General features: G+C 33.3%; 1 protein-coding gene across 3 annotated transcripts; it reads right to left on the bottom strand.

The window, feature by feature from the left end:
- Positions 1 to 1,917: 1,917 nt before the first annotated feature.
- On the bottom strand, positions 1,918 to 22,827 carry LOC123524186 (uncharacterized). 3 transcript variants are annotated; one of them, XM_053539137.1, is made up of 15 exons: positions 22,623 to 22,827; positions 18,742 to 18,810; positions 16,848 to 16,931; positions 16,419 to 16,521; positions 16,006 to 16,114; positions 15,629 to 15,693; positions 15,158 to 15,204; positions 13,481 to 13,573; positions 13,173 to 13,286; positions 11,609 to 11,674; positions 10,719 to 10,975; positions 10,521 to 10,570; positions 10,306 to 10,366; positions 10,115 to 10,168; positions 1,918 to 7,816 (listed from the first exon to the last, which is right to left on the bottom strand). In XM_053539137.1, the coding sequence occupies exons 2-15, from the start codon at positions 18,770 to 18,772 to the stop codon at positions 7,673 to 7,675; spliced, it is 1,278 nt and encodes a 425-aa protein (XP_053395112.1). In that variant the 5' UTR covers positions 18,773 to 18,810; positions 22,623 to 22,827; the 3' UTR covers positions 1,918 to 7,672. The 3 variants fall into 3 exon arrangements, with proteins under 3 accessions (XP_053395112.1, XP_053395111.1, XP_053395113.1); XM_053539136.1 differs by lacking the exon at positions 22,623 to 22,827 and adding an exon at positions 21,139 to 21,389; XM_053539138.1 differs by lacking the exons at positions 10,115 to 10,168; positions 22,623 to 22,827 and adding an exon at positions 21,139 to 21,428.
- Between the last annotated feature and the right edge of the window lie 4,469 nt (positions 22,828 to 27,296).

Below are 27,296 nucleotides of genomic sequence, written 5' to 3'. Positions count from 1 at the left end.
ACTTTTAAAACATAAAACCAGTCTTCACATAGATTTTTCATCACAATGTATCATAAAAACGGGATTACTATTGGTACTGGTGTGACGGAGAGGTTCTTTTCCGCCTCAGAAAGCTATATTGCAACGTAGATGCTGTTCTATGCATATTTATATTATAAGACTGAATTTCAAGCTTATATATGCACAATTGTGAATGCTTTTGTTTGTTTGTTTGTTTTGGGTTTAACGCCGTTTTTCAACAGTATTTCAGTCATGTAACGGCGGGCAGTTAACCTAACCAGTGTTCCTGGATTCTGTACCAGTACAAACCTGTTCTCCGCAAGTAACTGCCAACTTCCCCACTTGAATCAAAGGTGGAGGACTAATGATTTCAGACACAATGTCGTTTATCAAATAGTCACGAAGAACATGCGCCCCGCCCGAGGATCGAACTCGCGACACCGCGATCCGTAGACCAACGCTCTTACCTACTGAGCTAAGCGGGCGGGCTCAATTGTGAATGCAGTAAGCAATAACGGGAACCAGATAACTCTGTGTAAATCGGAAATCCGAGAAATGAATATTTGACAAAAAGAATAAAAAAGCGTCCTTTTTCTTTTTTTTAAAGTAAAACCCAAGGGAATGTCTGAAATGATACAGCTGGACCGTGATCTTTTTCATTTTCATACATTTTGTGTTAATTTGTATAAAATTTAGAAAATTCTGTATTTGAAGGAGTCGCTGGTGTTAATTTAACTTCATTTTTTGTACTATATTCGAAAAAAAAGAAAAAAAAGTATCTCTTTCAAAGGTTTATTTGAACGGTAAATAGGAGGCTTTATGGTTGGTTAAAATAACTGTTGATTTATTGAAATATTGTCACGTAATTGCTTTAGCACATCGCTAATTATGTGAGAAATACGGAATAAACGATATTTCACACTAAAGGGAAACAAATTATCAATCGCAATTGACCAAATATGATAATACGAATCTGAATTACCTCCCTTTAATAGCAAAATACATTGTTTGCCTTTTTTATGGTGTCCCGTTTATTTTGAGTGAATTAAATGACATTTTTCGTTAGATTGTGTCAACACATTTACAAAAATGCATGGTACTTTCCCTGTGACGCATTATTTCTTTTAAAGAAACTGGAGAAGGCATTATAAATAGCGTTCATTTGAAAAAATTTCTACCTTTATGCTTGATTTTCGGGACTTCTTGAAAATTCATGTGTCAATTTTTGTCAGTCTGGTAGCACATAAATATCTTATGGTGGCATCACACTTTTTACATGTTTTGCACGTCATATATTCTGATACAGGCTATAGAATGTAGCATTAGCAGTCAAATTCCTACAATTTATGGACGTCAGGTGCTTAATTGACTGGTCCCCGGGTTCCGTTTCATGTATATATAGACTTCAATTAAGTAATTTTCTTGATTGTACCACTTATTGCTATTTCGTGCAGTTTTGATTACATTCTTGCATCCTAATGTTGTCTAACAGGCGCATAATACAAAGTACAGAATTATTCGGATGTGTAGACTTGTTCACAGACGGACATTTATGCATACACACGGCAACATAACAAAATATTTACATTATGAAACTTTTAACTAATATGAAAACAGATATATTAAGTAAGTAATATGTTACATAGTTAAATGTAGACGGACAGTCGTGCGGACGGACTACATACAGGCAAGATAGTCATGCAGCACATTCAAATGCCACAATTTAGGGTTAAAAATCAATGACTCTAACATAAAAGAAAACATGTTATCGTAGGAATTGTTTCCCTTGTACAAACGGAAGGTACTGATGTGAAAAAAAAGATAATCGATAATACTAGTAGTACTAGGCATTGTGATTTTACGTTGACAAAGCCGACATTAATATTACAGCAGAACGAACAAATATTTACATCGACAAAAATAAACAACATTAATTTAGCTGAAAGACATAAATATTTACATAATCGACAGGAATACAGACAGACTAAGTATGCCGACGGGCATACAGGCGTTGATACATAGCGTATTATAATAATATTTCAGCAAACTATTGAAATAATAGTGTGAAATACATTTGATTATTTTTTAACAATGGTTAATATCAAAAGTACATTTCTAAGGTATGAAATTATAAAACAACTACAAAATAAGTTAATTTAGTCAAAACAAAGGGGGAAAAAAGAAAGTTGCCTATCAAAATATCTTCTACTCAGTAACAAATGTCTTACATTTTCACTTGTGGCTATGCCAACTCGTGAAAATGTTGCATACCGTGTTCTCTCGTGGAAGATACACCTAAATTTTACACTAAAAGCAACCAAATAAATATACACATAATATGAGATATTAAGTACCTTACGAAGAATAAAAAATATGGATAAAGATTAATAACTTTTACATTAAGAGACATTGTTGTCGTATGAATTGTTTCCCCTGAACTGTCTAATTAGAAGTAAGTGTGATTTTCGCAAAATTAAGAAATAATTGATTTATGGAGTCTTCTTACATTCAAAGAAAAAACTGGAATAAGTAAGAATGTACAAAATGGATATACATGTGTATTAAAGTTTTGTCTCTTTTTCAAGTGGAGTACGTATGACAAATATACAACGATTTCAATTTCTTCTGCTATGTTATACAATATACAATATACAGGTATATAAACTTTCTATTCATGGTCACAGTATTTGACAGCTGTCAAACTATGCACTTTCACCGGGTTGCGAACGAACCCTTGTCTCTTATCTCCTAGATCACATCCCTGCCCAATATCACTCGAACGTGGTTTCTCATTTCGCAGCTGAACATACACCTTACAGCCTGCTACCCATCATTTTGTTATGTATTTTCCTCTTTTTAACTGTCGCGCATGGAAGGCCAGACTTTCATGATAAGGAGTCAAATTTTCCTGTACTTATATACCATCGACTTATAACTTCCTAGAGAAGCATACAGGCGCTGCCAACCTTCGAAATAGTGCATTTGATAATCACTCTTCTGTTAACGTTATATACAGTTTTACCTTTCCTGTGGCACTTATCAACGTCACGGCTTGTGAGGTGGATATTTCTCTTCCTGGCTTCTTCGAGAATTTTAGATTCAATATCTTCATTGGTCCTGCCAGTACCTCCTGGAATTCCTGAAATATCTAGATTCATACCACGCACATTTTGTGTCAGTTCATCATGCTAGAATTGAGATGATTCCGCGTGTGCTTTTAATATTAATATTTAAGTTTTCAGAGAACTCACCTCATCCTGTAGATGTTTAGTATCTTGGTTGACAATGCCAAGTATGTCACATTTTAACTCCTGTATAATTTCATCTCTGAGCTGAGCTTTCAACTCAGTATGTGTGCCAGTTGTGAACCCAGTTCTCTAAGATCCTCCTGACTGAACTTTGCCATAGCGGGATATATGTCCAGTGTTATTACAGTTGTAGAATTTTCCTGTGAATGCCCCGTGGCGATTTCTATTGTCACATGTTTTATGATTGTTTACATTGCAAATAGTGCAATGAAATATCCTGCTTGGCCTGACGCTTTCCTTGATAAAACCTGGGGCATATAAGCGAATTTTGCTGAAAGGTACATGTGTCGAAATTTGACATAATATTTACTTCATGATTTATTGTAACAAGTTAGCGTTTTTTACCAGAATATAACAGATGAATTCTATTCGGCTCATTAAAATAACGACTGGTTAGAACGTGTTCCCTTCCATAGAACGGTGTAAATGCGTCAATGCATCTTATATTCCAGTGGCTGGCAAGATCTGCAATGATTGTTTAAAGTCTGTTACATCTGTGTCTTCACGTGGGCAAATATTACATATTGTCACCTCTGTTTGATTATTTGCTCTTCTAACTTTGTCTAGTAGAGATTTATAAATATCTAATGTCTTTACATGCGGAAACGTCATTTCCGCCTACTCATAAAAAATATTTCAGCAAGTAATGGCTGTTTGAAAATAATTAAAGTAGAGAAATTGCACAGAATTACGTACTTTCAAAATTAAATCTATAAATTTTGCGCGGTAACTGACACGTAACGTCATGACGTCAGTGAGGTCATTTTAAGGCAACACTGTTTCGAAGCGTTTCTGCAGCAATGTATTCATCAGTTTTGCATTATATAACCATGAAGCATCAGATAGGAAACAGGTTCATGATTTTCCCCCAGAAGGATGGATATACAAATTTAGTTTGTCGTAAACGTCGTCGTAAATCGTCACGTTAGCTTCCGGTTGGACATGCGCACATACAAATATTAAGGTAACTTACCTCCTTAAATCATATTTGCATCAATTATATTCTATTTATCAGATTGCATGATTTAATTTGTTAATGTAATTCCTATAGTCCTAAATCATATACCGATTTTTATCAGGACAAGAAAACATGTCCGCTCACTACGTTTATTAGGTCATAAAAATCCCCAAAGTTTTGATAACGTTATAAAAAGCTTACTTCTATGAATTTCACTGAAGTATTTTGAGATATAAATCAGCTTTGGTCCTCAGCTATTAGATAGAGTTCCTTTTACTTCCATTTGGCGGCATGACACAGAAACTTATGTATTTGTTTTAACTATGAAATTGCAAATTAAATCTTGAAATCAAGTGTATCACAGATAATTTAGTTTTATGTATTATTACATTATTGCAAGTATTACACACCTAGGGATCAGTATTAATAACAGAAATATATATCATGCGCAACATAAAAGTGACTATATAAAAAGGAAATTAGAAAGTATATAAACTAACTGGCCATTATTTGGATTTTGATGGCATGTTTGAACTTTGAATGACAAGTAATCTATCTAAGATCCTGCGGAATGTGATTCCACAAAACAATACCGTTGGAGGCAAATGTCTTTTTACCAAAGCTTTCAACCTTGGGCAATGAGAAATGCCCAGTATCGTTGTACAAAAACAAACGCTGGAATCCTGACCAGGGAAAGCAGTTACTCTAAACCTTGTGCATTGCTCATGCATTGAGCTAAGGGGTACATATTTATCATTCAGGTACTCAGGGGCTTTACCAATCTTAATTTTATGTACATGACAGAGAGTTTACTGTTCAACGCTTTGAACCAATGGTAACCAGTTCAAGGACCTAAATTGCTAAGGACCAAGGAAAATCCGAATAAGCTTTTTTGGGTAATTTGAAGCCTGTTCTTCCAGTATTTGGTCAAACTGAAATACCAGAACAACATAATCGAAGTGACACTGCATTAGAGTCATGGCTAACAATGTCTTGGTGTATAGCTTTTTCTTTAATTATACTCACTGCCACTGAATATTAACTTCATGTTCCACAAATACCAGTAGCTGATCCTAAACAGAATTTAGGTGAGAAAAACACTATTTTTTATATTTTCATGTAAATTCATCACGTCATATGCAATTACATACATGTTTTGTGTGTCTTCAATATATTTATAGAAGGATTTTTTGTGACAGGATGGACGAACTAGGGACAACAACCATCGGAACAACTACCATACAACAAAACGGACATTGTATAGGTATGCTATAGATTGGCACACAATAATTTCAAATTACAATTACATATTAAATACATAGTACAATACTTGCAAACATATACATTTATACATTACAAAGCAATGCAGTACCGGCGTTCCATAATTTACAACGAAATGATTGGCATACTTTATGACAAAGAGTACTTTGCAACTATCATGTTACACAAATTTCAGTACAAATCTTAGAGCTTATACAAACGAAACATTTTAGATTCCTCTTTCAAAATAAGTTTCCAAAAGTCTGAAAATTTTAATTAATTAGCCTGACATACCGAAATCAGCTTATCTCTTGCCGAAAAGTAAACGTTTATGAAATTCTGTAGAATGTACAAAAATTTACTAAATAGAAATCATAATTCAAACATTATACAAAAATCTAACAAATAAATTTCTTACCTCGATCGAGCAAAATTTCTACCAATAAAAATCAAAATGACATAAGTTCGTCTCAAGACTGTCATAAAATGTTGTGCACTATAAGATATCTAGTCCAGTCTATTTGAAGGGTTTATGTCCCGCCAAATATTAGATTTCACGGGAATCACGATACAGCCGTGAAATCCAACTACATTGGCGCGGATTTGAATTGGACAATTTAAGGCTCATTATAGTGGTTTTGGAGATAAAAACATTAATAGCTGAAGTCTAAAAAAATATCAACTTTCTTATTATTGAACCGAATTTAATTAAATTTACATGGAAATGGAAGCTATAAAATACAGAAAAACATCAGAGGTATTTTATGTGTAAAATCTGACATTTACCTCAATAACTCAATAATTTACAAATAGATGAAGAAATACCTGCAATTAAACTACAGATACATTGAGGCCCGTATGTCAGTTTGTGACAATTTTTATGTCAGAGTCTCATAATGACGAACACGAAGTGGGACACTTCCCTGTACGTATATATGTATACTGTGCCTATTCAGGCAGCTGCTCGATTGATTAACCAGAAACGACAGCGTAACGTCATTTATTCGGAATATCTAGAGTAATGCCTTGTAGCTGTTAAACGGTTATCACAAATACTGCAGAAACTATTATATCCAGTGTTTTGAGTGTTTGAACAGTCACCGCTCCTGTATTTCCTTAAGAATGATTTTGACGAGTTGACAGGTGCTGACGTACAAAACAAATCATATAAAATTATAATAAAAAGCAAGTAGCAGTGCAAAGAATCTAACTTATATTTGGTGAATTGTGAAAGGACCAATGAATTTTGTTTAGCCTTATGAATGAAAATAACTAAACCTACACCTATGAAAAATTTCAGGAAAAGTATACACTTTGGAAATTTTCTGTACGCGAAAATGTCATACAAAGTATCATCTTCCATAGAAACTCTTTGTTAAAATTGAAAAAAATGACCAATGCTTTCAAACTGGTACATAGAAGTTTGAAAAAATACGGTTTAATGTATTTTCAAACACGCAGAACTACCTCAAAATGCAGACAGGCCGTTACCTGACTTCAGATGATATACACTTAAATGATCTTCTTCCTATCGTCTGAAAGTCAAATACCTTAATTTGAGGAGCTAACCAACTGTATGTTGCGGATAATTTCAACAGATATCAGCTCGATAGTTTTCAAAACCTTGACATACAAAAAATGAACAGAACCAGACAAAGCATAAATTAGGATGTATATGACAGTTTCATTTATATGGTTAGTTGATTCTTTATTAGTTGTCATTGTTGTAAATTAAATATGTAAATACATGTATTTGCATTAGGAAAGACCCGTTACTAATGTTGCGAGAACTTGTGGGTCGACCCTTTTGCCTATTATATGTACAATTGACGTAGTTATCTGTTTATATATGTATATATTGGCAATAAAATATGTTTAAACTAGTTGATTCTGTGCCAATATGCATATTGTTACGTGTATGCCTAGTATAAATTATATTAGCACTACATTCATGAACCAAAAGTACAATAAGGTTTAAACAGTACAAAATCAGAAGTATATATATATGCAACACTGTTGTGTTTTATAATACTGTTTGATATTAAACCACACGTCAACATCAATGGTTTATTGTACATTGTAGTATTCTACCTAGTGCAACTTGTACGTTGTTTTCTATGTTTCATATACGTAACATATCACATATTTACGACATACTATTGTATCCCTTTTGGAGTTTAGCTCCATAATCCGCTGCTGGTAACTCATTGGCGCTGTAATAAGACAATAAATCGTCCAAAGAAGGAAATGTATCACACTGATGCGATCTGTAGAGGGACACTCTTTCATTCTGAAACAGTACATGAGTATTATGAACGATGAATATAAAGTTAATGTTCAAAAAATCAAACGGTATCCGAATTTGTTTAGTGTAAATTCCGGAAATATCTTTTTTCACTCTTTGTTTCATATAATCAATTGACTTTACCATTCACATATTATAAATGACATTTGTTTTGTTGTTGTTTTTTTAATTTAAAAATTTGATACATTACTTAAAAATTCCTTAAAACAACAAAGGTCATTAAAAAGTTTCCACTTCAGTCTATCTTGTTATTGGACACAAAATATATTCTTCTATTTGTATTAAAAAGGTAAACCCCTTGGGACCAGCAAATGTTTTCGTTAAATCCGGTGATTTTGTTTTAAATATAACGAAAAAATTCCTTATAAACAGTATTTGAATCATGAACATATTTTATATAATGAATTGATTGATCGTGCCTAGTTGTTTGTTTTTGCTAAACGTGTACTGACGGAATGCAGGTTACTTGCTTTGCCTAGGATTTTAATGATTATATCATCCCAGTCATCTCGAAAAAAAGGTGATAACGGTTAAAAGTAAATCACTTTTGCTGTTGATCAAGGCCGCTTTTCTCCTATTCAAAAGACGTAGATGAACGATTATACACATTATGAAAAGAAAGGAAATGCATATGGTAGAGCAACATATAATAAACATTTGTTTTGCGCTCTCTGTTATGATGTGTAATAGTACTGAACTTTTTAAGAGAAAAATTAAAATCATACGCCGCGTAAAATCCTGAAGAATTTAAAATTGGAATAAGTTAAGAATAAGCTTTTAAAAGCAAACAGTTATCTGAGAGGTATACGTCAATTGTCTCACATGATTGTGTGTTGTTTTCACATGGTGTCGCGCCTAACAATATCGACCATTTACACATTAAAAAGCACTTATTAACAAGAGATCACAGAGTGATTTTGGCGCCCACCATTTAGCCATTTTTAATGTTCCAAATATCAAGGTCAAATCAAGGTCAAAGTTCATTTCAGTACACAAAACTGTGCATGTGGTCCATGCATGTGGTCCAAATTTGAAAGCTGTAGCTTGAAAAATGTGAAAGTAGACCAGTAGATCAATTTCAAGGTCAATATTCATTTTGGTACACAAGACTATGCATGTGCTTCAAATCTGAAGGCTGTAGCTTGAGAAATGCGAAAGTAGGTACTATGTAAAAATCAAGGTCAAGTTATAATTCAAAACACAAAACTATCCAAGTGGTCCAAATTTGAAGAATGTAGATTCAGAAATATGAAATTAGGTCACTAGGTCAATATCAAGGTCAAAGTTCATTTTGGTACAGAAAACTATGCATGTGGTCAAAATTTGAAGGCTGTAGCTTGAGAAATGTAAAAGTAAGTCACTAAGTCAAAATCAAGATCGAATTTCATTTCGGAACACAAAACTATGCATGAGGTCCAGATTTTAAGTCTGTACCTTCAAAATTGTGAAAATAGGTCACTAGGTCAATGTCAAGGTCAAAGTTTGTTTCGGTACACAAACCTATGCATGTGGTCCAAATTTGAAGGCTGTAGGTACAAAAATGTGAAAGTAGGTCACTAGGTTAAGATGAAGGTCAACTCATGTCAAGGTTCATCTTGCCACTCAAAAATATACATGTCGTCCAAACTTGAATGTTGTAGGTTATGGACAAGAAGATTTTCGCTATATAAATCTATGTAAATTATAAAAATAAACAAAGGACCATAACTCACTCAAAAATTGTTGAACCAGTCTTATTTTCAGGGGAACACAACTAGAGTACCAGTACATCATTCTGACAAAGTTTGGTCAAAATCCCCCAAGTAGTTTCTGAGGAGATGCGATAACGAGAAATTGTTAACGGACGGAAGGACGGACGGACGACAGACCACGGACGCAGAGTGATTTGAATAGTCTAATTCTGATGATGGTGGGCTAAAAACACGACGGTTCGGTAACATTTTTATACAAATTTCTTAGTATTATGAATTATTGGTGTTCACTATATATGGAAAAAGTCTGATGCATTTCAAGATTTGGATATCCGATAATTACCTTCAGGAAAGTTGTCTGTGTTTTTCATTTTAGAAGGGCAAAATTGGGACGTTTAAAAACGGGAAATTCACAATAATCGTTTTCACTATATGTAAAAAATACTAAAACATGAAGTGTTTCCTTTAACCGGGTAATAACGTTAACAATCCTGTAGTAACAATCATTTGTACTTAAATTCTGTAACATAATAGCTTCGAAGGAAAAAAGTTATTATTCCTTGAGTAAATCAAAGGAAAACAAGAATATTACCCGCCAATGTATACGAAAATATTTCAATCCCTTTGGTGTCTTGACACAAAGCACCTGCAAAAAAAATCAGTAACACAGTTGCTTGCTAAATAATGGTAAATGTGTCATAGGAAACAAACACACCAAGTTTTGTTTCTAATTTAGAAGGTACCGAGCAATTGATATAATGAAGTGTTAAGATTTCCACTTACGTGTTTTGTCGATTCACCAGGAATAACTGCAAATACTCCGTCAGTCATTCTATCTAATAACCTGAAATGCAGAAGTGTGTTTCGAATGATTAGCGTGTATATTGAGGATTATATGACTATTATTTCCACAAAGTTTAACATCATTAAAAAAGCAGTTCATTTTTTACGAAATGTATTCAAACAAAAGTAATATTATTTCGACCACAATGACTTACCTTTTTGCTTTTTCCTTCTGGTCACAAAAATACTCGTAGCTTTCAAACCTCTGAAAATATTAAAAGAGTTAACATACATAAAACATTTATTTTTTAAATGATTATCAACATCAACTAATGAAGTGCAAGTCTTCTATATATAAAAAAGTACAAAATTTCATTGCAGCGCTAGGTAAATGGAAATACACTTAAACATACCTTCATGCTTTTCAACTCTTCCGCGTTTTCAGAAATTGTTTTTCGTGATGTGCAGTCGCTATTTCTTCTACCGTCTGTATCATTGTCATACAAGCTTTCCTGCCTTCTCACAGACAGGTGAGATAAGGATTTTTCTGCAGCACTACGTATAGACCCGAAGGATGATTCAGTAAATGGACTGGATGCCGTCAAGCCTTTTGCGAACAAAGATTTTGTAGTATGCAATGGTCCTTTCTCCGCCATTGATGTTTTATTAGCTGTTTGTAAAAATAATGATAATGAAGGCTTTTACAATTTACAACTCTATGTTGTTTTCGATTTCATTACACGATTCTATAAGTAGATGTACAGACCGCCGCAGTAACTAACAAAATATTTCATCAGTTACAAGAACTACTGACTATCACAAATTGAACAAATAAGCACTCAGTTGTGATATTTAGTTTCATTTTACACAAATCAATACGGATAACACCTCTTAACCTAAATCGTAATAAATGATATTGTAATGCCATCACAAATACATAAAAATACATACAATTTGTAACAAATTATTGGGCCTTCGGCAGCAAAGTGCGTTGCCTTTCGAACGATATAATTTACAAAGACATCTACCTAAAATCTGCACACAGACTATACATAACACATTGTAATGTTACATTCAAATTTAGAATATTAAACAAATGATTTGTACATACTTGTTAATGCTGCTACCAAAAATCACAGATAAATAGCTAAGTTCAGCCAAGTTAACATATATTAAATCAAAAATTGAAAGTCGTGATTTCATAAAACACTGCTTTATTAAAATACCTATGAAGTTGTCTGGATACACATTGCTGATTAATCAAAAACAAAATGAACGCGGTGTTTGTATAAATTATACTTACCTTGTCTTCTACCAATCGTTAGCTTAAGTTCGTTTGTAAAAGCTTTCGATTTCACTCTGGAAATTTCTATTGAAATATAGAAAAGAGTAACATCTATAGTTATATATTGTTTAATTGCTTTCACAGACATATAAAAGCCACACGTATACAGTTAAACCTGCGTTTACTTAGTGACCACAGGTATTGAGCAACCACTTGCTTTAAGCAGCCAGTCAGCTTATTCTCTAAAATTATCATTTTGTTGTAATTTTGCTTACCGAAGGTCGGTGGTTCTTTCCAGGTGCCCGCTCTTGATAAAATAATGCACGGAGTGGCACCTGGGGTCTTCCTCCACTAACAAAACTGGATAGTCCCCTAATGACATTTGATTTTGTCGGTGAGACATAAATAAAAAAAAATGAAATAAAACTAAGATGTAGTTATCTTTTCAAAAAATATTTCGTTCATCGTATGAACATTGAACTTTTTTTTTCAGAAAAATCCCTTTCTCTCAAGACTCGCCTTGTGAAAGTCTCGTACAGCTTTTCAGAAAATTTGTAATAAAATATTATGCACCAGAGAGATTTATTTTCAATCCCTCGCCACGAGTGGTGGGAGGTTATAGGAATGGTCTATGTCCGTCCTTCCATCCTTCCGTCTTTCCGTCCTTCCGTCCTTCCGTAATAGTTTGTGTCCGCTCTTTATCTCCTAAACCCTTGAAGGATTTTCACGAAACTTGGGTCAAATGATCACCTTATCAAGACAATGTGCAGAATGCATGAGTCAGCTATGTCGGTTCAAGGTCTACGTCACGAATCAAGGTCAAAGGTTTGAGCCTTCCATTTTGTGTCCGCTCTGTATCTCCTAAACCCCTTGAAGGATAATCATGAAACTTGGGGCAAATGATCACCTCATCAAACGATATGCAAAACCCATTAGTCAGCCATGTCGGCTCAAGACCAAGGTCACAACTCAAGGTCAAAGGTTTTAGCCTTCCATTTTGTGTACGCTCTATGTCTTCTCAACTCCTTGAAGGCATTTTATTAAACTTGGGTCAATTGATCACCTCATCAAGACGATGTGCAGAACTGATGAATCATCCATGACGGCTCAGGGTCAAGGTCACAACTTAGTGTCTAAGGTTTGAGCTTTTCATTTTTGTCCACTCTGTATCTCCTTAACCGCTTGAAGGATTTTCATCAAACTTGGGTCAAATGATCACTTCATCAAGAACTCATGAGTCAGCCATGTCAACTCAAGATCAAGGTCTCAACTCAATGTCAAAGGTTTGAGATCTGTATCTCCTAAACCCCTTGAAGGATTTTCATGAAACTTGGATCAAATAATCACCTCATTAAGACGATGTGCATAATTTATAGGTCAGCCATGTCAGGTCAAGGTCAAGGTCACAGCTCAAGGTCAAATGTTTACCCTTTCACTTTCCATAACAATGGCGGAGGATTTAGCTGTCTTTCAGACTGCCTTGTTCAGAAAACTTCAAAGACTTATGCCACTCAAGATTTAGTACCGCACGTTTCTTTTTAAGAAACCAATAAACAACTAAATCAACTATGGTAGTCCTTACCTGACTGAAAAGTTGTATTTGTATGTTTAGTTTCCACATTTTCATAAAACCTGTCCTGGTCAGTGCTCGTTGCTCCACGTAATACTTTCGGAAAGTCATATTTCCTATCGTCTTCTGAAAGAAAGACTGTAATATAACTTAGAACCCAGTTGCCTCTTTGAAATTCTTTTTCGTAGCCTTTAAGTTATTACGTATTATCATTTCAAAATCCCTTTCTCTGATGATACATGTGTTCCGTTCAAACTGATAACACTAAATAATAAAATAGAAACGCAACTGCAGCCCTTCAGGCATTGTCGTTTACATACCACATGCTTGGACTGGAGAACATGTTGCTTCTTTGAAATGGCTTTCCTTAACTTCGTCATACCTTGCTGGTTCTTCCTTTCCGTGATGTACCTCTAAAATATGACGGAACAGATTTGATTCAGTTGTGTTTAGAAAACAGGAATAACATTCATTTACTAGACGTATTTCCGTGAGCTCAGAATGAGGAACGGTCTAGAAAAATTCTTGACATGTTTATGTACATGTCATTTCCCCTTATATATTACTTTATTATTTTTATATTGATGGCTCAGTGTGAACACTGACCTAGTTCTTGGACTTCATGAATGTCAATTTATTTATATTCTATAGTTTTCCGCACAAGGGTTTATCACGAATACTGAAAAAACGGTACTTATATTCTTCAAAGTGCGGAATATTCTAGGTTTTGCCAGAATTTAACTTTTGATTCTAGCTGATTGAAGAAGGTTCTGGAACCTTCCATGATGCTTTACATAGAAAACTGTATGAGGTTAGGTAGAACTTAAATTAAGATCTTGTTGAAAAACTTAAACTTCTCAATAACAAAATATTACCAGTTTGGACATTTAACATTTGATGGATTTACATTAAGATTTCCTTGAAGAGGGGACTCATATTCTATGGTAACGACCTGGTTACAGCAGTTATATGTATTAAAATCTGTAAAAAAAGATCCCTGGGAAGCAAAGAATGCAACCAAGGAGAATAATATCAGACTAGGTTTGATAAGTCTATTCATGAGAGAAAATGAAATGTGCAAAACCTCTTACGCCCCCCTAGCCCCGGCTTTAATCCAGTTTGAATTTTGTGAAAAGTTTGGAATTAATACCGACTGAATTAAAATTCAAATGTGACCATGAACTGTTCTTAAATATTAGAATTTACATCAAGTTGATATCTTAAAGTATTTGCAATGTAAATTTTAAAAATATAATTTGTTATTGTTAATAGTTGCTTGTTTGTTTTTCTGTTACATCTAGTTTTTTTAGGAACAATCATTTGTTATTCTTAGACTTAACACGGATGTGTCTTAACTTATTACTTGAATGCTCAAATTATTGGGCTAGCATTAACATTAATTCAAGCATTCTTTGGAAATAACTGTCTTGTACAGCATGTGCTTACGATAATTTTCCATTTCATTTCTAACCTTAAAATTCACATGACTTGTTTAAAAAAAAATACAAATGTATATCATAAAAAATTGCTGACGATTTTGAATTACGTATATTTATTCAATTAAAAGCAATAAAGCTGCTTTAAGAATGGTAACATGAACGTACACTCCACATCAGACTACCATACATTTATTTCAATCAAATAATACACCCTGTTTATAAGCTGTTCGACTTGATGTTTCAAGTCTTCTGTGACTAAATTAGCATAGTCAATGTTTTTGTTATAATTTCCGGGGTACATATTTCTCATATGTTTACCTAAGCAGCTTTGTTCCTAAAAATGATAACACATTGTCAGAATAGTTTTATTTGCAATCACAGAAGGCTCAGTTATCAAAACTCCTTTCCTTATAGTGAAAACTGTTTTTAAATCGAGGTATACATGCAACATCAATTGTGCCTATAGTTGATGTAAAATCAGTTTGTTAAATAGTTATTGCTATCTATATTCAACATTTCAATACAAAAACAAATGTTTTCTATTTAACGATGTCTTACTTAATCTATTCTTAGGCACTGTGGCTGCACTTCCGAATCCGCTATCACTGAAAAATAAAGATTTCTTGATTCTGAAATGACTTTTATCAATAATCTAATAATATCATAATTATTATGAAGTAAATCTGTTTTAAGTTTATTTGTTTTGTAACATCTACTCCTGTAATGAAAAACACAATAACTTTGAAATGAAATTCATGAGTGTGTTAACAATGTGCGAATGAAGGCCTTAAAGGGGCCTTTAATTACAACCATTGCATTTATACCCACATCAGCAGTAAAAACGCATTTATACTGCTAAAGAAGCAAAATGTTAAATCTTTTGCTGAAGAATACTGCAAACTGGGATTATCTATATTTTAAAATTTCAGATCGAAAATGAGTTAAATCTAGAAACTGACACATACCAATGACATGAGCAAAATTTAATTAACCTCTACTAAAGTTAAAGACGTAACTAGAACTACTCACGCCGACACATTATATAATGTTGACTGAACTTCCGAAATTTCTGAGCAGAAATTATCAATCCATTTCTAAAATATATAATAGCTACTTAGTAAACAAAGTGCAGATACCAACACTTAAGGGATGAAAAATCTTCTTTTTCTGAAAGTGCTACCTACAAATGTCTTTCATCATGCCCGAATCTGTTCAGGCAACTATTAAGATACATGTATATATAATTAAGATTATCATTGACATTTACATTATGAAAATGAACAATATGTACACTAGCGTAATTTAACTTCATTCAAACAATGAATTCGTTGTCTTTACAATGATTCTTTTTCTCATTTTTTCTTATTCAAATAGTAAGTTTATATTTTACTAAATGACTTTTATACTTCTCTTCTATCCAAGGTATCACAGGAGAAAATTAAAGGTGCTCGTGCATTTTTGTATCTGAGGCAGAAACAAATATCCTCTCCATTTTCAGGACCACATTCCACCGCACTGAAATAGGAATGCAGACTGAGCAGAATATACATGCGTTAACCAATTATAATAATGTAATGTTTATGCCTTGAAAATAAATAAAACAGGATCTGGATAAATCACCGATCCTTTGCAATCCATACAAACCATTTATTGTAGTATGAATGAATTCTTCAAGGGACAAGTGCTCGCAGACATTGTAACCAGTCAGACATGTGATTATGTTATTAAATAAAGCCTACAAACTCACTTAATTGAGTAATTAATTCCTCATATCCTATTTCAAGTTTATCAAATTTAACCTAATTCAACTTACACTTACCCTACAAACTGTTTTAAAGAATACGAACATTCTGTTTTCTTCGCATTCTTGTTAGTATATATGTACAAACAACCTTGAGAAATTATGGCATATCGCGATTTCCCTGTAAAACAGAACATATTGTATTTAACATTGCATTTCCAACTGAGTTGTATTAAGTTAAAACATATAAAACTGATTTGAATAAACCGTGCTTTTAAGACCCTGGCTGAACTGTATTGACATACCACAACGATTTGAATAGACCATACTTTTAAGAACTTTGCTGAGCTGGGCTGCCATATTACATTAATTCAAATACAACGCGCTTTTAGGAACTCAGCCAAAATGTGCTGCCTTATCACATTAATTTAAATAAAATGTTTAAATTGTTTAATGTAAGTAGAGAAATTTCAGATTTTCATAATTTCTGAGAAAACACGTACTTACATTTTCTTCCAAGAAGTGTTTCACTTTGGATATATACTCCTCCGCAATATGTATATTCAACTCCTTTCAATAAGTCACTTGCACCTTTAATATAGATGTACGCATGCTGGTACATTTCAAAAATATTCTTTAGAATTCAATACAAGTATCATTCACATTTCAGAGACACTAAATGAAGAAACAATATTCAAATTTCTTGTTTTACATGTGCGATTGTTAAGTTTTTCGTGTTTTTGCCACTAACCCTTTCAAACGTGGTGCTCCAACTGAATTCTTTTATATGTCTATTGTGTCAGTAGTGTCTGTGTTCACATGCGTATATGTATATACACACATTTCATTTGAAAGGCAGCGTGCTTTGAAAGTAACTTTTCTGTTCGATGTTTATCCTTGTTTTTGAAGGCACTGTCCACCAGAGTTTGACTTAAAATGATTCTTCTATATAATTAACGTTTGGTCATAATAAGAGAACGTATATGTTTGTTTCTAAACTGTCAGATACAGAGCCAAATCAAGAAAATAAACACCCGGAGTCGGGTATTGAACCCGGGTCTAAACAGATACACCGCTAAGGAATACGTACATGACGACTCTAAAATATAAAGATTAAAGAAATAATTCTGAGCAAAAGAGTGCTTTCATCTCAGTGTTGTTATATTTTCTGGTCTTTAGGGATCATTGATTTCAACTCATTTAGATTTGAAGATTGAATACTGCTTAAGCCGGTGCTAGGGGGCGTGGGCAGTTTTGCATTTTTCATTACTGCCCATGAACAGACTCAATCAAACCGAGTCTGCAATTTTCACTGTTTGCCTTGTTCTCGATGCTTCCGAGGGATCTAAATTCCAGATTTTATTTAACACTTTGTATGCATGATGGGCGGTTATACGATATGCGTTATAATTTCACGAGGGCAGGGTGTATAAATATTGTTAAAGCACTCTTTTGCTCTAAATTATTTCCAATCGAATATATCTTGTTTTGTAAAATATAGATCGAATATGATAGAACTGTTGTTTTTGGGGGTTTTTTTTTTTGGTTTTTTGGAGCATGTATGGCGCCAAATGATTAGTCTTTGCGCTCCTTATTACATGCTAGGACCGAAAAATGATAATACGTCTTTCGGAATAGTTTCATTAGTGCGCAAACGATGACGATTTATTCTGCACAGCTAATAACCAACTCCTTGTGTGTGTTAATTACTAAGATAGTTATGCTATGTGACATTTCGTTTTAAACATGTTTTCAAGGAAAATATCTGATTAAATTTGAAAGCGCTTTTTCTAGATGCGTCCATGGTGCTAAATACCACGTCGGCGTGACATCAACTTAACATCGCTGTGATGATTAAAGCATTGTTAGCCATACTAGAATTATAATTAAGGCAGTTTACCTCTAGTATCCCCTTTACAAACGTTTTTTAATTTTGAATGGAAAAAATAGTAACACTAATTCTCATGTGTTTCCATAGCATTTAGTCTGTCAGTAACTAAGTTTTAAAGTCTTCTTAAGAAATATAACAATACTTTCCTGAATGTCGACCCGCCGAATATTGCCATCAGCCAAATGTCGACCCTTTTGTCGGGACGACTTTAAGGTAGGCGAAGTTTGGCAGGGTGATATTCGACGGTTGGCGGGGCGAAATTCGGCTCGATGATATGTGGAGTGGCACCATACCGACATTTAGTTTGGAGACGTTCGGTTGGGCGGCGTTTGGCGGGGGGACGACAATAGCTGTTTGGTCGTTGCGACAGAACTAAATACCGAAATGGCAAAAATCAGACACCATAAATTATACCTATACATCTGGTAAATCATTATATTTCGTATTAAAGTTAGGGATGGCAACAAATAGTATTTTTGTTAATCTACACGTGGAATGAAGATGTATTACCTATATTCAAAGGCTCAGCAATAATCTCCATTATTTATCATATTTGTGGAAAACTTGTTCGTACTTCACCTGAAATTTAAAGATCGCCCTTTATAAATGCAAATAATACTTAATGAACATATGTAGATGAGTCACATTTGTAAAGGAAGGATATTACAATACATGTATATAGATTCAAAAAAATAAATGTAATATATGTTTTTCCACTTTGTCTTTATATGGCTCTAAAATGTGTACCTTTCGTAGTATATTGCAAAGGATGCCATTGTAATACACTGATGGATAACAAAAGTTCATACATTCTATATTTTGGAGTTATTGTTCATTTGGTGAGATGTTGTTGTTGAATTTTACATCACACCAACAGAATTATAGGTCATTTGGTGGCTTTCCAGCTTTTGTTGGTGACGGAAGATATAAATCGTAAATGATTTCAGACGCGGGTGGACAGTTGGGTAGAACTACCTTCCTTTAGCGAGCCAGTTGGATAACTTCTTCCAAGGAAAAATATGTGCCAAAAATTACTTTTAAAATATAAATGTTGAAATGTGAAACCTTTTACAAAAATTTAAAATCTATCATCTGCTGCTATCGCATATGAAGCAGTTGTCAAACAATTTTAGAACAATGACATGAAGTCTCTGAAATACAGCAGTCTTCTGTTACAATTACAGTACTAAGAGTACATGAAAGTGACATCATGACACTTTTTGAAGGTATTCCATGCAGATTTGTACATATTCAGCTTTACAACAGATAATAGGGCACTTCTAAAACAAAATTGATAAACAGTAAATGTTTAGAATGGAATGAGATATTTCACAATATGTATTAATTTGTCGTCGGATTTAACGTCACATTGACACAGATGAAGTCATACGGCGATATTCCAGCTTTTCATCGTTGAAGACCTCAGGTGTCTTCTCCGACATTATATCATGGATGGGCACCCGGATAGAGCCACGGCCCTTCTGTTACCCAGTTCGATAACTACTACGCACAAAACTTTCTACCCTCCAGCGAGACTTGGGCTTAAAAAGTATAAATCAATAAGACATGTAATGGAGAGCAAACGTTTAAAGCGACAGCTTACATTTAAAGGCTTTTACCTGCAGATTTTGACTAAAAATGTTCTTTCTTTAAAATTAATGTTTGTTAATATCATAAACATTAATAATAAGATTTTGTTTCTAAATTATCTTAAAAAAGCCTAGTTAAGAAAAAAATTTGCTCGGTTGGGAAACAGAACCCGGGCCGCTGCTCTCTTGACGAGGAATATGTACCTCATTGTTGTAAAGTATAAAGCTTTAAAGTTAAACCTCTCGATCCCATTACAAACGTTTTTTCAATTTTAAATGAAAACATCGGTAAAAACAGGTATCTTTATGGGTTTCCATGACATATAATCTGTCAGTAACTAAGTTTGCATCGATTTTCAGATATCAACAAACATTTTCTCTTACTTTTTGTTGTCGTAAATGCAGTTCAATGCCTTTAAAATTGGGATAAATATTTCATTTATCTTTTACGCTTTGCGTTATCAAAAGAAGTGGATTTAGAATGACCAAGGTCTTGGCTAGATTTATTTTTGTAGTTTCAAACAGATATTTTAAGAAGAAAATTTACGACATTATTTTGGGTTATTAATACTACCGCATCTAAAATATCATCATCTGGATCAAATATACCATAAATGTTGTGTCGGTCGGTGCGCACTTAAGGTTTAAATTTCAAAATTTGTTAAGGCTTAGCGTTTAACATGACCTGTAGTTACTATTTAGTTAAATAATATTATTGTACGATATACTCCTCGACACATCTTCAAAATCATAGGCACAATGTTATCTATATGCAAATAGATATTTATAAGTATGATAGCTTTGATAAAACTAAACATATTGATCGTTTATGTTTTTTAAGTTCAAAGGTCCCTTTTTTGACATAAATGTTTACTTATGTTGTGTCGTCAAAATAGTTTTGCATTTTACTGGAAGTTGCCCGAGAAACAATGTAAACTCGACAAATATACATATATATTATTGCCAATGACCTTAAAAGCTTTAAATGGAATACAACAGGTGTGTTTGTAAATTTTGTGCCTGATCTCTTACACGCTTTCTGCCTGTGTAATGATTAGATGGAAACTCAATTTAAGCAATATTCGACATAATTAGAATATCTTTTAATGAGAAGGCTGAAGTCTTTGTAAAACAATTGCACGTAGCAGATGATAGTTAATGCAAAGTTTTGAGAAGTTGAAACACTGAATACAAAGTTTTAAAATATTTTTTTATTTTTTAAAAGCATATGGAAAATTGTAACACAGAAAGCTTTTTACTAGTACTGTTATTTTCTTCTAGTTAAACATTATATTTAAAGGATCTAATCATGCCTTACCACAACGTGAGTTACAAATTCTTCTTTATTAAGTGGAATATAACTCCAGTTTCTTTGTTATCCCCTTTTCTACAGTTGGATGTTTTGTTAAATGTCTGCTTATAATTTGTTCTCACATAAACTCTGAATGTCATAACTAACACTTTTTCTTTCAGTCATTCAAAAATTTTACATCCGCACAATACCTTCTATTATTATAAATGCGTAGATAATAGATGGTTTCTACCGGGTACACTAAACCGGAATGTTTACGTAAGTATAGTAGTTTGTCAGTCAAGTATATTTTAAACTAGTATTATTCATTACTCATTAACGTTACTCGCCCAAAGTTTTGGTTAATTATGTTAACATGTTCTTTACCTCTAAGTTTGGTTTAGAATATCTATACGACAATGAATTATGATAAAGTGAGTAAAAAAAGATAGATATTGATAAAAATGCAAGATTGGTGAACAATGGCATTTTGTTAAACTCTAGAATTCATGTTTTGCAAAAGGGGGAATGTTCTACCGTTTTCATTCAATTTAGTACATTATACGCTTAATTTGTAAACAACAATTTTCCTCACATTTTCAGTGCTTTTATGTAAAAAGGATTAACTTGTATGCGTTTTTGTCGAAAGGGATGTGAAATAAAAAAAAATGTAACACTAGAAAATTGTCTTGATTTTTTTCTGGGACACCCACAGGTCAGAGTGGCTTTTTTAAAGGTGATGATTTATCAAAGTCAGCTTCTCTGTGTAACCGCACAGAATGTAATCAGGAAAAGACTGTCTTACGACTATTTCGTATCTATCCGCTGTACAACGTACAATATAAAGCACAAAATGAGATATAGAATCCTTGATAAGCGGCCCAGAAAAAAAGAACTTGATATGGGAATGTACATTGTATTGAAATATTTTGGACGCTGTTTTATTCTAGCAGTACTGTTGATGCAAATGCCTTTCCGTAACTCATACAGTTAATCGACGCTTCTTTAATAACTCTGTGCTTAAGAAATTTAAAGTTCTTTACACTAAGAATCTTCCAAGCAAAGGATGGTCAAGGTTCAATCCGATTTATGACATTGCCTCCAAACACAAGTTCGAGAATGTTAAAGTTTTCTTGGTCTCTGAAAACGTGTATGTTACTCACTGGACCCGAGTTCATGCCAGTTCTTATTTCTAATATTTCTAGTGCTTCAGAAAATGCTCTTCTGGAGTATATAGAAGACAGGAAGTTCTGGTAAATACCAGTGTCTCAAACAGATACCAAAAGAAGACTATCTAACTGATTGTCGCGACTGAATAAAAAGGTTACAAAAATATGTTTCGCAGAGGGTGGCGGATATTCAAGTGTCGCAAATTCGAATACAAAGTTCTAAGATAAAAACTGATTTTTTTCAAAACATGTACACAAATTATTTTAAAAAGATGAATAAAAAGATCTAATTGTTCATACGAGAACTTTCTATTATGTAAAAAGCACTAAATCATATCATACCGATCCCACGAAGTAATTAATTCCCTTTTATAACATTTCTTGTATATGATTTTTCACAGTTGAACTGTAGTTAATAAATTTGGTTAAGATATGTTCTCGCATGAATATGAATTCAATATGTCATAATTAACACTTTTTATTTCAGTCATTTAAAACATTTTATGTCCAAATTACACTTTCATTTTAATGCGTATATTTGGAAACCCCCTGCAAAACGTATTTCATATCGGGTAGCTATATATATCTTGATATAGTAATGTGTATATCGTGTGTATTTTCAGCTTCTCTTTATGCTTGTCAAATCTTATTTTCTAGTTCGTGATCTGCATTTTAGATTATACATTTTAATCAGAGTGATAACACATGAAAACTAAAAAATAGAAAGCGAATACAACTTTCAGAGCGAAGTAAAATTTTACAGAAAGCAGGGCGGAACTAGAAGTCAAAACTTGCATCGACGTACAAGTTAGTCCGGATTGGGATTAGTTAGGCCAAAATCGCACAAACAGAATATCACTTTGGTTGTTCGCTATAGTTTAACTGGCAGAATGTTAACAATTTGATAAATATTGAATAATTCAATTGATACTTTAATAACGTCGACTTTTGTATAGTTGCCACTTACTGTGCGTCGTCTTGTCTTGTTAAGTTATCTTTGGTGTCGTATTTGTGTGTTTTTATGATAGTAATATCCATAAATGACGAAAGGAACGTTGAATTTAATTTGCTCTGAAACAGACAAAAACTGATTAATTTACAACACTTCTCTGTTACATTACGCTTCTGTGTGCTTCTCGGCACAATAACTCAAAACGGAATTATTCAAAAGACAGTTATACAGTTTTAATCTGAATTGAATGGGAAATTACGCTTGGGATATTTTGATATATAAAACCACCAACGGAAAGAGTATTCTGCCCAGAAACTTTGAGCGCAGCAAACATAGCCGTGGTCACACGTTGTAAAGTAGGTCAATCATAGATATAAACTGTATTGGAAAAAAAGGTGTAGTTGTCGGGTTGCTTTAAACACCCAGCAACCAATACGTTTTAATTACTGTGAAATTGTTAATATTCACGGGGACTTATTTTCTTGGACTTCATGATTCAGTCAATCCATAAATTATAATCTAAACGAGAGAGTAAAATTCCCGTTCATTTTATGTTCAAAAGCAGAAATCAACAAATATACTATGTCCCAACGAAATACTATTTTGATTGCCATGCAATTTTGTGTCCTTGAAATTACATACTTTTATACTATAGTAATGATCTAAAAGGGTAATTTGCTACAAAACGGGAGAAGAAATGATAAAAATGGTTTAGGCATAAAAAGGAGAGGCGACATATTATTAAACAGTGTTGGGATTGAATGAAGGTTTTAACACCATCAACATACAAAACAATAGACATAACAAATAGTTCTAAACGGATAAAAAAAAAGCTGAAAATAGATACGCCGCTCTGGAATGTATAAATACATTTGGTGCATGTCATCAGCCTCACGCTTTCCAAATTTTCGGCCAGTTAAACAAGACAGTGTAAATAAAACAAGAGCTTTACATAAGACTGTGCGTTTAACTACTCGACAATTTCAAAGTTGAACAAAAGCCATAACGTGCCAAGTGTAACTGACTCATTTTATCGCAACCCGCTAAAATTTGGAATTTTATATGACAATAATAGCAACTTGCATTTAAAACTTTAACCAGGTGTGTTGCTTCAAATAAGGGCCATAAGTTGAATGACTTCGGTCAAGAGTTCTCTTACTTGATATGAAAGTACGTGTTATGAGAAGGACGTAATGTGTGAAGTTTCAAAACAATATCAAAATTCTTTTTATAAAAAATGGGTCATAATCTGAGTTGAATTCAACCAAGCAAGAGATTTTCTTGTTAAGAAAACTGCCATAATTTGTACTAAAACTCTAACTTGTACAATTCATACAGTCTGCTATTATTTTGCGTAGTTGTATACTACAAAATCATCTAACAACTGTTATCAATTATCATACAGCACTACTTAACTGCAGCACTGATCTGATTTAAAACATAACCATCGAAACGGCCAGCAACTGTACCCGTAAAAATCGTCACTTTTTCTGCTACAGGTCGGACCATGTGACAAAATAGCATTTTAGGGAGATTTTTGGGAGTATTTGCTTGCAATTCAGGCAAAGATTGCCCTAGATATCAAAGTACTGACCTACGTTATAAAATAACCACTGATCTCTTAAAGTCAGAGCTGCTTCATTGCCAAAATCTTGATAACTGAATAACTTCGGCTTTACTAACTGAATTTAATTTAGAACGTATACTAATACACTGATGTTTAAAATTATACTAAACTTTTAAGTATTTCTTTCTTTTATCAACGTAACATCTACATATACAAACAAAAAGATGTTCGTCTACAATGACTAAATTGTTGCAACATAAACAGTGTATTTTCTTACGAGGAATTCGATTTCTGCTATATCTGCCAGACTGTCTCCTGGGTCAAAGACTACTCAAAAATGTCTACAAAATAGAATCTCAAACACCTTGGCAGTTTATTCAAATAAAATTAATATTAAAAAGCAGTCAACATTTAGTTACATATAGAGTTGTTTTCAAAATTAGCATACCATTCCTGTTTAACGATTTATGTCGTAACAAATTTCTAAGTTGATGACAGTAGTAAAATAGAAAAAAAGTGGAAACTCCCAGGTCGCTCAAATCAATTTCGACAAAGAAGTAACAAGTGCCTCTATAATTATTATCATCGCTTAACTTACCTTATGCTAGTTAAATGTTTATCAATTTACCTATACGCGTATTTATATAAATGAATTTGTAATTCCATAACACATTGACACGTATTTAATTAGACTCTGCACTGATCTGTGTATAATACCAGTAAATATCATAGAATTTTTGAAAACATTCTTATTCGTTGATAAGACTTCTAGTTTACAAAAATACATATTCGATTTGTATGTGTAATGAAAATTGTAAAATTAATTTCAGGTTCAAAGCTTATATTAATTACGAAGCAATTTCCTATTCTGTTTAAGTTTGTTTTTAAAACATGTCCAGCATGCGACAATACAGATCGTGTGCAGCTCTGACGTAACGCGCCCCGTACGTTTTGGATAGAAACCGAATAATCCGACGATATCTATGTTTGAAAAACATATGCATTCTTTAACATTTATTTTATTACTACAGCACTGTGCAAATGAAACTAAAATAATGAAGGCTCTATTTTGGACCTAGGTCAACACTTATTGAGGAGTATTTGTTAATTAAAAGTTCTGTTGGAAACAATGTTCTTGTTTTATTACAAGCCAGATAATTAATATTTTCTCAGTTGAAGCAACCGATTATTCTGTTATGAGATTATGTGGTAAATGAGTATAAATCGGGTACAAAAATTGTAACTGCTAATAGCGAAACACTTGCCTAGTTTACTTTGTAACTAAGAACATCTATAGTATATTTAACTGATCAAAACGAGGAATAATATTGTCGTATATTGTTGGGGTCAAACTTTGGAATTGTAGACATACATAAGGAAGAACGAGTAAAAATAGCAACATATTAATTTGATATCATATTATATATATTCATCATTTTCATAACTACTTTACAAAGCGAAGCTTGAGATAACCTAATGATATAAACACGGTGTTGTTTTCAGTTTCGCGAGTGCATTTGTATAGTGGTATTAAAAAGTATGCGCAAGACATGTATATTATCCAATGACTTGACATGCTGGTCCCCTATATATTTTCACCGTTTGTTAAAATGTACACTAAATTAGGTTTTACAACTAATTACTGAATGTAATGTTCAGAATTTGGACTAAACATGAGGTTTCTTTTTAACTGAGGAGGCAGTAAACAGTTTTCAGCTGTTAATGTCGAATTCGAGGGTCAAATCTACAAATAAGAGGCAATAAATGGATAGAAGTGCATATTTGTACTTTAAAATAATGATAATTGCTAGAATTGAACTTTCAGTGGCAAAAATTGAGTTTCGGTTATAGAAAGAAAATAAGTTGAGTAGCCTTGATTTTGAAATGCGATTACATGCCTACGCTGAGCTAGCTTCTAGTGGAGTTGTCATTTTAGCAGGGGCCCCATGGAAGAGTGAACAAACGGTAAGGATTACACATATATCAAGAGCTTATTTTCAGATTTTACAGTGTTACCGGAGTATGAAACCGTCTAGCAGTTGGTACTATCATTTGCAGGGAGTTTTCTGCAGCGAAATGGCAAATTTAGCTTTTTTCGTCATCAGTTTCCGCGAGCGGGAGAGCACAAAATTGAGGTCTTGAAAACAGAAAACTAGATATTAGAGATGTATTGCAGATGGTTTGTAACGATAGACATACATTCATGTTAATATTGCAATATCTTTACTTCAGGTGTGTTGTTACAGACTTTTGTGAGTTTTTAAATTAAGGGACTAAAGGCCGAGAAGCCCTGAAAACTGTTAACTGCCTCCTGAGCACTAATACCCTAAACGAATTCGACTATACAAGAACCTAATATGATATTTTTATTCATAAGTAAACTTGCAACGCTAGTATTTTCGAGACTATGCTACACTTGTTTACAAATGTTACATTAAATACGTTCTTTTCCTTTCATGTGCTCACGATATAAACTGGGGGCATACGTTTTTTCCCA

This window comes from Mercenaria mercenaria, chromosome 3, assembly GCF_021730395.1.
Source record: "Mercenaria mercenaria strain notata chromosome 3, MADL_Memer_1, whole genome shotgun sequence".
NCBI classification, from domain to species: Eukaryota; Metazoa; Mollusca; class Bivalvia; order Venerida; family Veneridae; genus Mercenaria; species Mercenaria mercenaria.
Note: the sequence above shows the minus strand (reverse complement) of the source record. Positions and strands in the feature narration are given on the sequence as shown.

What these genes read in the sequence shown, in the direction of transcription:
- LOC123524186 (XM_053539137.1), bottom strand. Translation starts at nt 18,772, where the DNA reads ATGGAGATTATTGCTGAGCCTTTGAATATAG. An exon ending in ATACCTTGGATAGAAGAGAA is followed by an intron (nt 15,694 to 16,005) that starts GTATAAAAGTCA and finishes TATATATTTTAG; the next exon opens with AAATGGATTGATAATTTCTG. An exon ending in TTCTCCAGTCCAAGCATGTG is followed by an intron (nt 13,287 to 13,480) that starts GTATGTAAACGA and finishes TCTTTCTTTCAG; the next exon opens with AAGACGATAGGAAATATGAC.